Genomic DNA, 16,163 nt, shown 5'->3' with positions numbered 1-16,163 from the left:
CCATCAGGCCCTCTGTACTGAGGGCCCAGCAAGACCAAGATTGAAGAAAGATTTGAGGGAGAGGGGCCTATTCTATCCCCAGAAGGGTCTGGATGACATCCAGGGTACCCCACAAACCCCAACCAAGAAGACAGCAGCTCAGATCCTGTACCACCTGCTTTAGATTGCTCAAAGGCAAGTGCCCAGACCAGCCAGCTTCCAGTGCCTACAGATCCAGGCCTGGCTGGGTTGGAGTACAGATTTAGAGCTATGAAAGAAGGCCATCTGAATCTGAGGGATTCATGCTCTCGGATTTCTCACTGTTCAGACCTCTCTGCAAGGAGTCTTTAGGCCTCCTTCTATTCCGTCCCTTACCACACACCTCACTGTCTTCAAATTCCAGGAAGTCTTAGCTATCGGGGCAGTTTGTGCTCCTCAGTTCAGGGGACAGGTTGCCCAGGGCAAATCTAGCCCTTTAGCCCTGAGACCTGGTGGCAGGGTAGCAACCACAGGCTGGAACCAAACCCAGGACTTGGGATGGTGCCCCGTTAGGGTTTTAGGATTGGTTAGGGCACCACAGCTATGCTTGACCTGTACCCACTCCCTTCTCTCCTGTACTATGGATGGAGGCCAAGGACTTTCTCAGACCCCCAGAGGTTGCCTGGCTATACTGGTCGTGGGACTGGATGATGTGCATTTGAAAGGACAGCATACTCAGGACATTTCAGTGGGGCTTATTTCTAGGCTTCTGTGTATTTAGGGGGGTGGGGTAGGGGAGAGAGGTACCTGCTGCCTCTTAAACCACCCTGTGTAAAATCTGCAATGCAGCTTCTTCCATGTACCTGTGCCTGAAATGTCTGCAATAAAGAGGTGTTTGTAAACTGGTTTCTTTCTTCCTGCCTGAGGGTGCCAGGTTGGGCAAGGGGATGTTTGTGGGGGGACTATCTGTCTCTCCTGCCCTTGGAATTCCTGGGGCTTCTGACATCACTGGTCCCCTCAGGCATTGGGTTACACTGACCCATTTACTAAAGGGAAACCTAAGTTCCTGCCAATTCAGCTTGTTCCTTGGGGGGCGTGGCGGGGTGGGGTCTGACAACAGCTGGGTGGCCGAGTTGACCCAGTCCTAGGCCAATCATGAATCCATGACCTGGGAGTGGGCATGGACCAGTCGGGATAATCCTGATGCTAGCAGGGCTTTAGGAGGACCAGTACATGGACATTTGCTCTGCCTCAGTTGCACTCTCCGGACCCCGCTGGCACGGGAAAGGGAATGGAGGGAGACAGGCTCCTGAAGGGACAAGGCGTCCGCCCCCATCCCGGAACCTTTCTTCTCCAGTCCGCACAGGTTCCGGGAGCAGAGGAGCCGGCGGGCCGGAAGTGGAGGTGGTTGGTGGGGTTGGAGGGGCTCAGGGACGCGGTGCGGGCGGCGGTTTGTGGGCTGCGTGTGGACGGAGTGTAGTGACCGGTCTCCCGCTGTCTGGCCCCGGCGCGGGTGTGCTCTGCTGGACTGTGCGCGGCAGCAGCGAAAGGAACGCGGCGCGAACAGGGCGCCCGCGGCTGGGCCCATGGCCTCCTCCTGCGCGAGCATCGACATCGAGGACGCCACGCAGCACCTACGGGACATCCTCAAGCTGGACCGTCCCGCGGGGGGTGAGCCGGGACAGTGTGGGTGGGCCCTCGCAGAGCGGGCAGAGGAGCGGTTCTGGCCAGGGTCGCCCTCAGGGCCCACAGGTCCCTCAGACCGGCTCTGCATTCTCCCGGCTGGCTGGTGAGGGCAGATGAGGGTCAGAGCGGTAAAACCCTGAGATTGACGCGGAAGGGCGCAGACCCCCGGGTGCGATCCCTACCCATCCCTGCCCGGGCCGTTTTGCCTCGTCCTTCAGCGTCTCAGCTGAAGGTGAAGCCCCTTCTCTGAATCCGCAGGGCTCCCCTGGTGTCCTGGCCCCAAGGTCTGTAGTGTTCCTGGGACTGGCCTGGGTTCCCTACCCTTTTGCCATACTTCAGAGGCCTAGTCGGTGCTCCGTAGCTGAGTTCTGTGTCTAGATCTAGGTGCTGTGCTGAGGAGCCACTGATCCCCCTCTGCAACTTGTACCTCCTATAATACAGACCCCAGGCATGCTGTCCTGAAACTGATATTCAGGAGGAAAGTGGCCACTCCCAATTCCGTGTCCTTTCTGGGATTAAGGCAAATATCAGATTGGGTGGCCCTGATTGGATTAGCTTATAAACATCTGCAAGCCCTAGTTTATTTACATTCATTTAGACTTTATTTGGAATTTCAGTGATACCTCAGAACTTCTCTTGCCCTCAAAAGCCCCCAGAACACAGAGCTAAAGGAGGTTGTAATATAATTCTGTTGTTATTGAAGGAGAGAAATGTTTTGGTATTTTGATGGGGATAGGATAGGTGGGGTGGGGGCTGGAGAATGCCTGACAACGGGTCTGAGAGAGGAGACAACATTTATGCTACGTCTCGTGATATGAACAGGAGCTTGGGTGTCAGGAAAGGCATTCACAAAGAAAGAGCACGTGTGAAGGTACCAAAGTTTTCTCGCTGGTTTGGGGACCTGTGAAAAGTTGTGGTTGAAAGACTGGCTGGTAATGGTGGTGTAGGTGTGTAGTGGCAGGAGCTGAGAATTGGTGTTTCCTCAGACGCTGTTCTTAAACCTGCTGGGAGGCGCAAACTGGCTGCTATTGGAAGCAGGCACTGGTGCTCACTCTGGGTCGTTTTAACTGCCCCGTTCCCTGAGCAAATCCATCTGCCTGAAACCACTGAGCCCTTTGTCCCAGGCCCGGAGCGTTCTCCCTTTACTCATGAGCTCTGCTTGGGACTTTCATCCTCGTTAGCTGCGGTGTAGACTAGACTCCACAACGGTTTGGTGGCACCTGGCATGGCCAACCTTATGCAGCTTGTTTGTCCTCATGGTAGCCTGCCTAGGAAGGAGAGTGGTCAGCTTACCCCTGAGCAGCTAAGGTGGCTCTGATCCAACTTAAGTGGCCTGGAAGCTTTCCACTGAACTCCTTGTTTATTGATTGGTACTTGATTCTCCTGTTTGTCAAGTAGCTCTGGCTTGTCTCCTCTCACTGGAGGACCATGTCAGACCCCAGACTGTTTTGCGACTAGAAACATGCTGTGATCCCGAATGTGGAACCCTAGTCTCCTTGCCCCCTGGGACTTTTGGAGTAGTGTCACAGCCTGTGAGGGTGCTTGACACTCAGCTGATGGCAAACAACTGAAATGCTGTCTTTCCTGACTCCACACGCTACCCCATAGTTTTCCTCCCCGTTGCCCAGCTCCTTCATGTCCGTTCATCCTGAGTTTGTTTACCTGCTCAAGGTAGCTTTTTCTGAGCAATCTGGGGCAGGCCTTCTTCCTTTCTTACTCCCACATTTTATCAATGTCCCTCCATGCCCTAGGAGCCCATCCTCTCTCCTCCAATCCCTGCCACTACCTTGGTGTAGGCCCTGGTACCTCTCACCCAGCTTCTCAACTGTCCAGCATGCTACCCTAGAGCAATCAGCCCTCTGGCCAGTGCTGACCATGTCACCTTCCCTTGTAAACCCCTTTTGTGACTCTCATTGCCACAGAGAGAATCTAAGCACCCAGCCGCATACCTGAGATCTCTGCAGCCTTGTTTTCCCTCCATCCTTCCCATGTTTGTGTTCCAGCCACACTCGCTCTGACGGTGCCTCTTCTCTGAAGTCTGTCCTGACCCTTGCCCGTGCCCTCCCTCCAGTATACAGAGTCCCTGAGTTTAATTGGCTTCAGAGGATCCTTGATAGCTTGCAGCCCACTCCCAGGTAGAAGAGCCTCATGCTCATCCTTGGTCTTGGCATATATTGGCTTCACCATCAGTGTTATGGAATGAGAGATGAGCAAAGGGCCCGCCTCTCCGTGGACATGCCTCAGTTGAGTGTCCCTAGAGCACCTCACGGTTCTGAAAGGAAGCTCTGCAGGAGGAAAGGCCAATATGCAGGTGGAACAAACTCCTAATAGTGGCTCTCTCTGTCTCCAGGCTCCAGTGCAGAGAATCAGCGGCCATCTAACACCTACAATGGAGACCTCAATGGGCTCCTGGTCCCAGACCCCCTCTGCTCAGGTGATGGTACTTCAGCGAACAAGCCTGGTCTCCGGGCCATGCCACCTATTAACCTGCAGGAGAAGCAGGTCATGTGAGTGCCTGGGAGATGGTAGTGGTAATGGGGCCCTTGGGGGCATCTGCTAGCTGAAGGCATGAGATGGGGGAGAGAAGGGCCAGCAGCTTCTGCTGCTCCCGGACTAGACGCTCTGGGATGGAACATTTAACCACACTGAGCTTGTACTAGGATGAGGGGTGAGGACAAGCTCAAGAGTTGGCCTGGATCTGAAGGTTAGGCTCCTGGTTTAGCATTCCCAAGGATGGAGCAGGGCAAGAAGAGCTGTGGGTCTGGGGACTAGTGGACCAGGCAGAGCTGTACATCTGGGATTGGATACCTTCTCCACGGTGGCTATATCCTTTCCCTATCCCAACCCTACCCATTGAGACTTGGGGCGAACAGGAATAAAGCTTGTGCACCCTTCCCCCCAGCTGCCTCTCGGGAGACGACAGCTCCACCTGCATTGGGATTTTGGCCAAGGAGGTAGAGATTGTGGCCAGCAGTGACTCAAGCATCTCGAGCAAAGCACGGGGGAGCAACAAGGTGAGTACCAGGATGTTGTGGCATATATGGTGAATGGGGACACATTCAGCCTGTCCCTCTCCCCTCATGGTGCCAGTTTCTATGGGGACCACCTTAACAGACAGGTAGCATGTCTCAGTCTCAGGAAGCCAGGGTTGTTTACCAAGTGTCTGTGGGAATCTGGTTCCAGGAGTTGTGATTGGGTGACTGGGCTTGCACATGTGGCCTCTGCTGTCCCCAGGGTTGCTGGGGGCCACCTAAGCTCTGGGAAAGCTGCTCCAGCCCTCAGCTTCTACGACCTGCCTCACCCTTGGTTCTCAGGTGAAAATCCAGCCTGTTGCCAAGTATGACTGGGAGCAGAAATACTACTATGGCAACCTGATTGCTGTGTCCAACTCCTTTTTGGCCTATGCTATTCGGGGTGAGTAGGGGCAGGGGAGCGGAGGGAGGTGTTCTGCTAGAAGTCCCAGAGATGCAGATTCAGTATCAGGCCGTTCAGCCCACTCAGACCTTAGGGATACAATGGAAAGCTTGTCTGTGCTTCCCCCACCTCTGCCAGGCTTTGGGGAACCAAGTGGGAAAACCAAGCCTGAGACGGGTGGCGGCAGTGAGGCAGGCAAGGGCAGGGCTTCTCTGCCGCTGCCTAGGCCTCCATACTCCTGGCCAACTACTCTCCTGCTTCCAGCTGCCAACAATGGCTCGGCGATGGTGCGGGTGATCAGTGTCAGCACTTCGGAGCGGACCCTACTCAAGGGCTTCACAGGCAGTGTGGCCGACCTGACCTTCGCACACCTCAACTCCTCACAGCTGGCCTGCCTGGACGAGGCAGGCAACCTGTTCGTGTGGCGCTTGGCTCTGGTTAATGGCAAAATTCAGTATCCTTTCCCTGTGGTGGGATGGGGACTGAAGAAAGGTGGGTGGAGCTAGGGCTGCCAGACACATCTCATCATCCACCTGTCTTGCCCTTAACGCCCTGTTCAGAGAAGAGATTTTGGTCCATATCCGGCAGCCAGAGGGCACGCCACTGAACCACTTCCGTAGGATCATCTGGTGTCCCTTCATCCCCGAGGAGAGTGAGGACTGCTGTGAGGAGGGCAGCCCAACAGTGGCCTTGTTGCATGAGGACCGGGTGAGGGGGCTGGGAATGGGGGCCGGGGAGGGGATGGAGCAGCTATGGTGTGGGCACGGGCTGAACACTCACCTCTTTGTACCCTCCAGGCTGAGGTGTGGGACCTGGACATGCTCCGCTCCCACCACAGCACCTGGCCTGTGGATATCGGCCAAATCAAGCAGGGCTTCATCGTAGTAAGAGGCCACAGCACAGTAAGACTACAACTGACTGTCTCCCCTGCCCTCCCTCCGTATGTCCCTCATCTATTCCCGTACCCACAGCTGCCCAGACATCTTTATAGCATTCTGCCCATGGGGCCTCTGAGCACAGAGACCCTTACCTGTGGAGCTCATGCCTAACATGGCTGCACCCCGTGGGTCTGATCTTCTTTACGGCCCCCCATTCATTCAGTCTTTCACACAAATGTGCAAATTCACTGTGGGTCAATCTAGCTCGCTATCATTCTCACCTGAGACAGGCTGCTCCCACCTCTAGTCAGGTGGCAAACCAAAGCTCTTTGGGTTCTTCCCAGTACCTGAGTGAAGGGGCCCTCTCACCTGATGGGACCGTGCTGGCTACTGCAAGCCACGATGGCTTTATCAAGTTCTGGCAGATCTACATTGAGGGGCAGGATGAACCAAGGTAAAGCAGGACCTGAGGGGTTGGGAACCCCCGCGTAGGGGACCAGATCACCCACTCAGGCCCCTTATCTGCCTGCTTGCAGGTGTTTGCATGAGTGGAAGCCTCATGACGGTCGGCCCCTCTCTTGCCTCTTGTTCTGTGACAACCATAAGAAACAGGATCCTGAGTGAGTGAGTGGGCAGGAAGGTGGGTGGTGGGCTGGAGCTTGGGCTCCCAGCAGGGGGACCAGCCAGTCACTCAGTGCCTTGTTGCTTTGCAGGGTCCCTTTCTGGAGGTTCCTCATTACTGGTGCTGACCAGAATCGGGAGTTAAAGATGTGGTGCACGGTGTCCTGGACCTGCCTACAGACCATTCGGTAAGCATGGGAGGCCAGGGCTAGCAGGGCTGGGGATGTGGCTTCTTCCCATTTTCTCAGTCTCATTCATCCTGCCTCGCGGCACCTCAGCTTCTCCCCAGATATCTTCAGCTCAGTGAGTGTGCTCCCCAGCCTCAAAGTTTGCTTGGACCTCTCCGCAGAATACCTGATTCTCAGTGATGTGCAGCGGAAGGTAGACTGCAGTGGGGGCACCCTTGGGCAGGGCTGGTATCATCAGGGAGGGCAGGGGTGTATGTTACATCCACAGGCCTCACAGCCTCTGAGGTCAGCTGTGAACGCACTGCCTGTACAGGTCCTGTACGTGATGGAGCTGCTGCAGAACCAAGAGGAGGGCCGTGCCTGCTTCAGCTCCATCTCTGAGTTCCTGCTCACGCACCCTGTGCTGAGCTTTGGTATCCAGGTTGTGAGCCGCTGCCGGCTGAGGCACACTGAGGTGCTGCCTGCTGAGGAGGAGAGTGACAGCCTGGGGGCTGGTGAGCTGCTCGGGGTCAGGGGTGGGTGTGTTGGTATGTAGGGAACGCCAGGAACAGAGGGCCAGGGGCTAGTGGTCCACACTGTCCTTGCAGATGGGCCCCACGGAGCTGGTACCATGGAGTCTGCAGCCGGTGTGCTCATCAAGCTCTTTTGTGTGCATACTAAGTGAGTATGTCGGGGTCGCCGCCCTGTGCCCTCGCTGTGCCCCTCCTCACCCTACTGGCTGGCCCCTCGAGCCCGCTCCTATTCTCCTTCTCCTCCTGTAGGGCATTGCAAGACGTGCAGATCCGCTTCCAGCCACAGCTGAACCCTGATGTGGTGGCCCCGCTCCCTATCCACACTGCCCACGAGGACTTTGGTGAGTGAGGGATGAGAGGGGATCAGATTTGACTGGCCGAGGTCTGAGATCTGACTCAAGTGACAGCTTTCCTCACAGCATTTGGAGAGTCTCAGCCGGAATTGGGTTCCGAGGGCCTGGAGTCCGCTGCTCACGGCTCCCAGCCTGATCTCCGACGCATTGTGGAACTGCCTGCACCCGCTGACTTCCTCAGTCTAAGCAGTGAGACCAAGCCCAAGTTGATGACACCTGACGCTTTCATGACACCGAGTACCTCCCTGCAGCAGGTATGCTGGGGGAGGGGCTTGATGCTCAGGGCAGGGAGACCTAGGAATCCCCACCCACAGGCCACAGCGTTTCCTCTCTCATCTCCTCAGATCGCTGCATCCCCTAGTAACAGCAGCAGCAGCAGCAGCAGCGGTGGCAGCAGCAGCAGCAGCAGCAGCTCCTCTCTGACAGCTGTGTCCGCCTTGAGCAGTACCTCCGCTGTAGACCCCTCCTTGCCTAGGTGAAGTGAGGGTCAGAGTTGGGGGATGGCAGGAGATGGTACCAGGTGACGTCAAGCTCTGGTTGCTTATGCCTCAGCCTTCCTGCCACCAGGTCCCCTGAGGAACTGACCTTGAGCCACAAGCTGCAGCTGGATGGCAGTCTGACACTGAGCAGCAGCAGCAGCCTGCAGGCAAGCCCACGCGGCCTCCTGCCTGGCCTGCTCCCAGGTCCAGCCGACAAATTGACTCCCAAAGGGCCCGGACAGGTGTGTGAGTGTGCGCTTGTATGTGAAGTGTTGGGTAGTGGGTGTATAGCAGCGGGAAGGTGCTCTTCCCATTTCACCCTCTCTGCTTGTCTTATTCTGCCTCAGGTGGTCCATGTTTCCCCGAGGTCATCTTAGCCTCCCCTGTTCCCTGGAGGGCAACTCCTGAGCCTCTTCATCCCTACCACCTCTCCTCCTGGGCTGTGGCTGTTTTTGACTGCATTCCCCCTTCCCCACTGTCCCATCTCTCATTGCTACAAACACCAGTGCCTCATCTCTGCCTCTCCCCACCCCTATTTCCCACCACCTATGTCCCCTTTTTGGTTCACCTCAGGTGCCTACTGCTGCCTCTGGACTCTCCCTGGAGCTGCAGGAAGTAGAGCCTCTGGGGCTACCCCAGGCTTCCCCCAGCCGTACCCGCTCCCCGGATGTTATCTCTTCGGCTTCCACTGCCCTGTCCCAAGACATCCCTGAGATCGCCTCCGAGGCCCTGTCCCGGGGCTTTGGCTCCTCTGCTCCTGAGGGCCTTGAGCCAGACAGTATGGCCTCAGCTGCCTCAGCGCTACACCTGCTGTCCCCACGGCCCCGGCCGGGGCCCGAGCTTGGGCCCCAGGTTGGCCTGGATGGAGGCCCTGGGGACGGGGATCGGCATAGTACCCCTTCTCTCCTGGAGGTGGCCTTGACCCAAGAGGCCACAGCCCCTGACAGTCAGGTCTGGCCGACAGCACCAGACATTACTCGGGAGACCTGTAGCAGTCTGGCCGAAAGGTGAGGAGCTTGGGAGGGGAACAGTGTGCTGATGGTAGGAGCTTCAGATAGAGTCGTCCACTGATGAGTCCGGCTGTCCCCACAGCCCCCGGAATGGCCTCCAGGAAAAGCACAAGAGCCTGGCCTTTCACCGACCTCCTTATCACCTGCTGCAGCAACATGACAGCCAGGACACCAGCGCGGAACAAAGGTAGGTGGCACCCCATACCCTTCCTCTCACGAGGGAGGGTCAGCAAGTGGTAGGCGTTTATCCCTCTCTCTCCCTTTCCCATAGTGACCATGATGACGAGGTGGCCAGCCTTGCCTCTGCTGCAGGGAGCTTTGGCACCAAAGTTCCCACTCCACGGCTGCCTGCCAAGGACTGGAAGACCAAGGGATCCCCTCGGGCCTCACCCAAGCTCAAGAGGAAGGGCAAAAAGGATGACGGGTAGGAGGGGTCCTGGGTCGAGGGAGAGGGGTGGTCCCCAGGCTGTCTAGGCCTGAGGTGCTTCTCGCCTATGGCAGGGATTCAGCGGTGGGATCTCGGCTCATGGAGCACCAGGTGAGTGAGAAAACAGCCTTTCTACTTCTAAGACTCCTTGAGGGTAGGGAAGGGTTCGGGGCCATTCCCTGGTCTGGTGTGTGGTGATGGGTGGGACAGCATCATGTGACTGTCAGTGGTACTGGCAGGTGGCAGAGCCCCCTGAGGACTGGCCAGCAATAATTTGGCAACAGCAGAGAGAACTGGCGGAGCTGCAGCACAGTCAAGAAGAGCTACTGCAGCGTCTGTGCACCCAACTCGAAGGCCTGCAGAGCACTGTCGCAGGCCACGTAGAACGTGCCCTCGAGTCCCGACACGAACAGGAGCGTATCCTTGTGGGCAGTGGCCCAGCATCAAGAGGGGTTGGGGCAGCTGTAGCATTCTTGGACCAGGCCTGTTCCTTAGCTGTAACGCAGAGCGGCGGCTGGAGCGCGCACTGGCAGAAGGGCAGCAACGGGGTGGGCAGCTGCAAGAGCAGCTGACGCAACAGCTGTCCCAGGCGCTGTCTTCAGCTGTGGCTGGGCGGCTGGAGCGCAGCCTACGGGACGAGATCAAGAAGACAGTGCCTCCATGTGAGTTTTGCATAGAGATTTCTTCTGGGTGGGCCTGGTGGGAGTGGGGCCCCTACCTATCAAGCTTCCTCTCATGGCTCTACCTGTGCCTCCTCACCCTGCCCCAGGTGTGTCTAGGAGCCTGGAGCCCGTGGCAAGCCAACTGAGCAACTCAGTGGCCACCAAGCTCACGGCCGTGGAGGGTAGTATGAAAGAGAATATCTCCAAGCTGCTGAAGTCCAAGGTGCGATAGGGCCCAAGAGAGGGAGGCTGGTGCTTGGTGGGCCTGGTCAGGCCAACTTGGGCTCAGGCTTTCAACTCAGCCAAGCCCTTCCCTCTGTCCCAGAACTTGACGGATGCCATCGCCCGGGCCGCTGCAGACACCTTGCAGGGGCCAATGCAGGCCGCGTACCGTGAAGCCTTCCAGAGTGTGGTGCTGCCCGCCTTCGAGAAGAGCTGCCAGGCCATGTTCCAACAGATCAATGACAGCTTCCGACTGGGCACACAGGAATGTGAGTGGAACCATGTGCCCCACGGTGGGAGAGGCTGTCGCCTTCTGCCCTACCTTTCCTCTCACTGCCCCCACGGTCACCTCTCAGACTTGCAGCAGCTAGAGAGCCACATGAAGAGCCGGAAGGCGCGAGAGCAGGAGGCACGGGAGCCTGTGTTGGCCCAGCTGCGGGGCCTGGTCAGCACCCTGCAGGGTGCCACTGAGCAGATGGCAGCCACTGTGTCCAGCAGTGTTCGGGCTGAGGTGCAGCACCAGCTGCATGTGGCTGTGGGCAGGTGTGTGGGCAGGGCACTGGGAAAGGTGGTGGGTTTGAAAAGAGCCAGACCGGACTTCCCGTCTACCTAGTTTTTCTCCCTCCCTTTTGCAGCCTGCAGGAATCCATTTTAGCACAGGTGCAGCGCATTGTTAAGGGTGAGGTGAGTGTGGCACTCAAGGAGCAGCAGGCCGCCGTCACCTCTAGCATCATGCAGGCCATGCGCTCAGCTGCTGGCACACCTGTCCCCACTGCCCTCCTCGACTGCCAGGCCCAACAAGCCCATATCCTACAGCTGCTGCAGCAGGGCCACCTCAATCAGGCCTTCCAGCAGGTATGCCAGGCTTCATGTCCAGTAAGGGTCAGATGTCTCCTTCGGCTCTCCAAGGCCCGTCCACCATACATTCCCCTCTATCCATCAGGCTCTGGGTGTTTTGGTTCTCTTTGGCCTCCAGACCATTTCTCCCTGCTTTTCCCTCTACCTAAACCCTGGATCCCGTTCTTCCTACCTCATCCCACCTTGCTTCATGACCACACTTCTCAGGAAGTCTTTCCTGACCCCCTAGAGTAACGCAGTGTTCTCTCTGGGCCCCTGGACATCCCTTTCTGGAGCCCTCAGTGTCCCACTCTGGTCATCCTGGCTACACAGGCAGACAAGCGGGATTCCATCCTGACATTAGCTATAAACACTATTTTCTACCTAGGCCCTGACAGCTGCTGACCTGAACCTGGTGCTGTATGTGTGTGAAACTGTGGACCCAGGCCAGGTTTTTGGGCAGCCACCCTGCCCACTCTCCCAGCCCGTGCTCCTTTCCCTCATCCAGCAGCTGGCCTCTGACCTTGGCACTCGAACTGACCTCAAGCTCAGGTGAGCCGACATGGTAGGACCAGGGGATGGGCTGGGGTAGAGGTGGGGCAGAGTTCAAAGCAGAGACTCCCACTCCAGCCTCACTCCCCTCTCTATTTCTCCATCTGTCTCCCTTGCCCCCTCCCATCTCAGGCTTGGAGGCCTCCCTTGTCAGGAGTCCCTCTGGGCCTCTGGGCCACCAGGGGGCGCTCCCATCTGCGGGAGCCCACCTGTAGCCTGTCCTTTTCCTTCACTCCCAGCTACCTGGAAGAGGCTGTGATGCACCTGGACCACAGTGACCCCATCACTCGGGACCACATGGGCTCTGTCATGGCCCAGGTGCGCCAGAAGCTCTTCCAGTTCCTGCAGGTCGAGCCACACAACTCCCTTGGCAAAGTGGCCCGGCGTCTCAGCCTCATGCTTCATGGCCTTGTGACCCCCAGCCTCCCTTAGCTAAACCTGCCTTGCCCAGGGCTGGGATGGCACGGAAGGCCAGCAGACAAGACTAGGCCGAAGCAGGATCATGTCTGCCCTTGACCTGTTCAGGCTCCCACCTCTGCGGTGGTTGAGGGGGAAGTGTTTTACAAGTTATGAACACTTGGCTGTGTTCTACAAGTTATGCTAGCCAGCAGGTTTAGGCTGGGCCCAGGGTCGGTATTGTGCCTTCTTGGGTTCTGCCATGCCTGGAGCATGACCTCCCGAGATTGTAATACCACTTTTCTCTTTACCTCTGCTTTGGATCTTTTGTTGTTTTTGAGAAATTCGATTAAATGCTTTTGGAATAAAATGGAGTATGTATGTGCTTTTGGTGTGTTTTTGGTGTGCCTCTGATAACTGCCCTCTGTTCCCTGGCCCCTCTCTTCTACCTTTGTGGAGCTCTGTGGAGGCCAACCCCCTCCAGTGGTCAGTACACCTATCTTCATCAGCACAACTGCCTTCCCAGATCTCCTCTCTTGATCTCTGAAGCGAGGGTCCTGTGCCACTGGGCTATTTTCTCCCGCGTACCTCTATCCTTTGACAGTCTGTGTACTGGAGGCGGGGCCGCCTGCTGGCCTTCAAGTCCCGCCCCCGGCTGTCATCCAATCACAGTCCCTCCTTCCGGGGGTTGGGCTGAAGGGCTGCACTCCAAGCTGCTAGCTCTTGACACTAGGTTCCTAGCCCGGAATCATGCGCTGCTGCTGCTGCCGCCGCCGCCTCCACCGCCAGCAACCACCCCGTGCACTGGGGCTGTTGCTGCTGCTGCTATTACCACCACTTGGTGAGTGCAGGCATACTGGACAGGCCTGGGCTGCACACACCCTCTCACCAGACTGGGTTTAGGGTGTGTGGGAGCTAGGGCACAGCCTTTCTGAGAGCTAGGAGCCAGGGTGGTAAGTAGGCGCCAGGCTCCAGGGAGGGGATGTGTACTAGTGGCTTCAGTACCAAAAGTAAGGGATGTGAACTGAGCCCTAGTTGTGGGGGAAGGACCCAAAATTTCTCAGCCCCTATTCTGGTAAAGGGATACATGGCCTTTGGGGGAATTCCTAGGCCAGACTTGGGATCCCTGAGGTCCTCTGTTAAAGTCTGGCCTGGATCCTGACCCCCTCTATCCTGCAACCCATCCAAAAATACTTGTCTTTGGGAATAGGGTGGAAAGGTCAAGGAAAGCTTGTCTAGGTTGCAGAGAAACTGGGTGGTGTGGGAATAGGTCTGTGTGGCTCCGGACTGTGCCCCCCTTCACCATGTCCTGACTCCTTTACTTGGACCATCATTACCTGACTTGAGGCTGAAGAAGCCCAAGAAGCTCAGAGGAACAGCCGACTCCTGGGACGCAGGCACATTTACTCTGCCTCCCTTGCTTCCCCTGCATGTATCCTGCCTGGTCCCCTCTAGAAGGGAGACAAAGCAGATGATCCCCAGATATGCCCCACATTTCCCTAGGGCACCCCTTTCATGCTGAGTCACGTCCCCAGAACATACCAAGGTAAACAAGCCCCTGGGGGTTGGGAGGGGCTGGCTCATCCTATCAACCATTTTCCACCCCACCGCCAGTCCTTGTATCTCCCTTGGCAGCAGCAGCTGAGGGCCCAGGCGACTGTCACACCATATTCCGGGGCTTCGCTGAGTGTCTCATCCGCTTGGAGGGTATCATGGGCCATGGAGGCGAGCTGGAGACTATCTGCAGGTACCAGGGCAGCAGCCTGACTCCCACCAACCTGAGTGACCTCATCCCAAAGCCTCCTTGCCCTCCTAATTCCCTTCACCCCTTAACAGGTTTTGGAATGACTTTCACACCTGTGTCTCGCGAGTCCTGTTGGGCTGCCCGGAGGTAGCTGCTGTGTGGGAGTCTCAACAGCAAGAAGCTCGCCGGGCCCCACACCCGGATAACTTGCACACACTGTGCGGTGCCCCTGTGCACGTCCGGGAGCATGGTGCGGGCCCTGAGACCAACCAGGTGACACTGCGGGCGATAGCACCTGCCCCCACCCTGGCCCTCACACCCCTGCTGCTAGTGGCCACTGTTCTGGTGCTCGCTTGCCTCCTGGGGCCTCTGGCCTAGCCATTGGGGTCGGATAGCAGTGCCCTTGCTGCCACCCCTGCTCTGGTGGCTGCCCTCAAGGCTCTGCAGAGTGCACTCAGCTTTCATTAAAGGTATTAATATTTGTAGTAATCTACTTCCTTTCTTCTGGCTACACCTGGCTGCGGTTGAGGCCTCCTGAAGCTGAGATCCAAGATGGTTTGGGTGGGGTGAAGGGCGCCACAGGAGACTCAAGCTTTATCTTTACAAACACTCATTTCCCAGGGGCAGCTTAGAGCTTTCCATTGCATGCAGGTTCCAAGAGCTCTGGGGGCTCGTCCTCCCAAGTTGGCATTCCTAGCCCTGCCCAGCCCCTAGGGGCCCTGTGAGGTGGTAGAGTGTCCCGCCCCACCCCCAGTGCGTACCCCTACTCCCCAGGTTAATTCCTGCCTCCAGGCTCCTGACCATCTCACCTCCTCCTCTGCTGAACTACTACCTAGCCTTTAAGACAGCTCAGACTAAGTGCTCTGTCTTCTCCCTATCTGGGATCCTGGTATCATCAGAGAAGCCTGTTCCAGAAGGTGGGGGGCCCCTGTTGGAGTCTACATTCAGGTCCCCAAAGTGACCTGAAGCTACAGAGACTGGGGTCACATTGAGGGTTCCCCTGACCTCTGTTCTCCACAAACTTGCACTTTGAGAAGAGGTGTGCAGCGTGAAGTCAAAACAATCCCAATTCTGGAAGCATAGAATTGGTATGAGGCGCCCCTGTTCATCCTGGAAGAGAGGAAGAGCAAGAATCAGCATGGGCAGATCCTGAGGGAAGGAGGAGTCTCAGACAGGGCGAGACCCTCTCTTGATCAGTCTCTACCACCAGCACCAGGACCCTATTTCAAGCCACCACCCCAAGGTGGGCACTGCCATAACCTCCTCACTGGCTTCTACTCTCACTCCCTCCCCTTTACTCTCCATTTTCTATATTGAAAAACTGATCCTGCTGTTAAGCTCCTTCTCATTGTCTAGAATGCCCTACATAAGCCAGCTCTGCCCACAGTTTATTCAGTCCACTCCTGCAACTCCCCTCTGTAGCAGCACAGAGTGAGCTACCTGCCCAGCCCTTGGGGTAAGGGGAGGCTTCAGAGAAGAAGCATGATAGGGGCAACAGAGGTAAGATGGACTTACAAGTGGTGGCGGAGAGGTGGGGCTGAGTTGGAGAGGGCTTTACAAGGGGCCCAAAGGAATCAGTTGGGAGGGAAGGAGAAAGGGGTGGGAGCCCAGAGCTAGGCAGGCTAGATTTACACTAAAACCAATGCTGGGGGGCTGGCCCCCAGGACAGAATCAGGCCTGATAGGACCCTTGTTTAGGCTGCAGGGTGACAGGTGTCTCTAGAGACTTCCACGCACGTGTGTGGGAGCCCCACTTCATCCATGCTTCCTGAACACCCATTCCACTTAGCTCAGATGCCTCCATTAACTCCCTCTCGTCCCTGTCTTTGCTCCTGTCCTTCAGTCACCTGTTCTTTTATCCCCACTTCTCTTCACAACCAGTCATTACCTATCTTCTCACATCACCCAAAGGAGAAAGTTCAGGAAAACAGCCCTCCCAGATCTGCCCCCTTTGACCACCAGAATTTTCCAGAAGAAAAGTCCAGGCTTTTATTCTTATAGGTCTTTGTACATCTATCCTCTGTGCTCAGAATACCCTTCCCCATTTTCTCCTGGTGAACTCCTACTTCTTTTTCAGTGTCATCTCCTCCAGGAAGTATTCCCTAACCCTGACTCCAAGCTGAATCAGCAGCCTCCTGCAAATCCACACAGCTCCTGGGCTCTCTCTTCTGTCTCAGTACTGATAACACTGGGTTGTTATTGTCTGGGTCTAGGTCAGAATTCCT

General features: G+C 56.7%; 2 protein-coding genes across 6 annotated transcripts; both read left to right on the top strand.

Moving 5' to 3' along the window:
* Positions 1 to 1,341: 1,341 nt before the first annotated feature.
* EDC4 (enhancer of mRNA decapping 4) lies at positions 1,342 to 12,569 on the top strand. Of its 2 annotated transcripts, none has more exons than XM_019756231.3 (29): positions 1,342 to 1,629; positions 3,995 to 4,151; positions 4,547 to 4,658; positions 4,959 to 5,058; positions 5,323 to 5,512; positions 5,619 to 5,766; positions 5,856 to 5,960; positions 6,281 to 6,390; positions 6,473 to 6,556; positions 6,650 to 6,745; positions 6,836 to 6,938; positions 7,059 to 7,239; positions 7,333 to 7,405; positions 7,507 to 7,598; positions 7,665 to 7,864; positions 7,955 to 8,085; positions 8,178 to 8,331; positions 8,663 to 9,096; positions 9,182 to 9,286; positions 9,371 to 9,523; positions 9,601 to 9,637; positions 9,766 to 9,943; positions 10,033 to 10,188; positions 10,296 to 10,411; positions 10,514 to 10,679; positions 10,767 to 10,953; positions 11,046 to 11,265; positions 11,636 to 11,799; positions 12,039 to 12,569. In XM_019756231.3, exons 1-29 carry the CDS (start codon positions 1,545 to 1,547, stop codon positions 12,229 to 12,231), a joined length of 4,230 nt encoding a protein of 1,409 aa, XP_019611790.3. In that variant the 5' UTR covers positions 1,342 to 1,544; the 3' UTR covers positions 12,232 to 12,569. The 2 variants fall into 2 exon arrangements, with proteins under 2 accessions (XP_019611790.3, XP_019611797.3); XM_019756238.3 differs by having other exon boundaries at positions 1,354 to 1,629; positions 7,677 to 7,864.
* A 308-nt stretch (positions 12,570 to 12,877) lies between these two features.
* On the top strand, positions 12,878 to 14,424 carry NRN1L (neuritin 1 like). Of its 4 annotated transcripts, XM_088800302.1 has the most exons (4): positions 12,941 to 13,036; positions 13,699 to 13,741; positions 13,831 to 13,942; positions 14,032 to 14,424. In XM_088800302.1, the coding sequence occupies exons 2-4, from the start codon at positions 13,711 to 13,713 to the stop codon at positions 14,315 to 14,317; spliced, it is 429 nt and encodes a 142-aa protein (XP_088656428.1). In that variant the 5' UTR covers positions 12,941 to 13,036; positions 13,699 to 13,710; the 3' UTR covers positions 14,318 to 14,424. The 4 variants fall into 4 exon arrangements, with proteins under 4 accessions (XP_019611810.2, XP_019611819.2, XP_019611827.2 ...); XM_019756251.2 differs by lacking the exon at positions 13,699 to 13,741 and having other exon boundaries at positions 12,878 to 13,036; positions 13,810 to 13,942; XM_019756260.2 differs by lacking the exon at positions 13,699 to 13,741 and having other exon boundaries at positions 12,880 to 13,036.
* The last annotated feature ends 1,739 nt before the right edge of the window (positions 14,425 to 16,163 follow it).

This window comes from Rhinolophus sinicus, chromosome 8 (assembly GCF_057876585.1).
Source record: "Rhinolophus sinicus isolate RSI-liver-muscle chromosome 8, RSI-T2T, whole genome shotgun sequence".
Lineage (NCBI taxonomy): Eukaryota > Metazoa > Chordata > Mammalia > Chiroptera > Rhinolophidae > Rhinolophus > Rhinolophus sinicus.
Note: the sequence above shows the minus strand (reverse complement) of the source record. Positions and strands in the feature narration are given on the sequence as shown.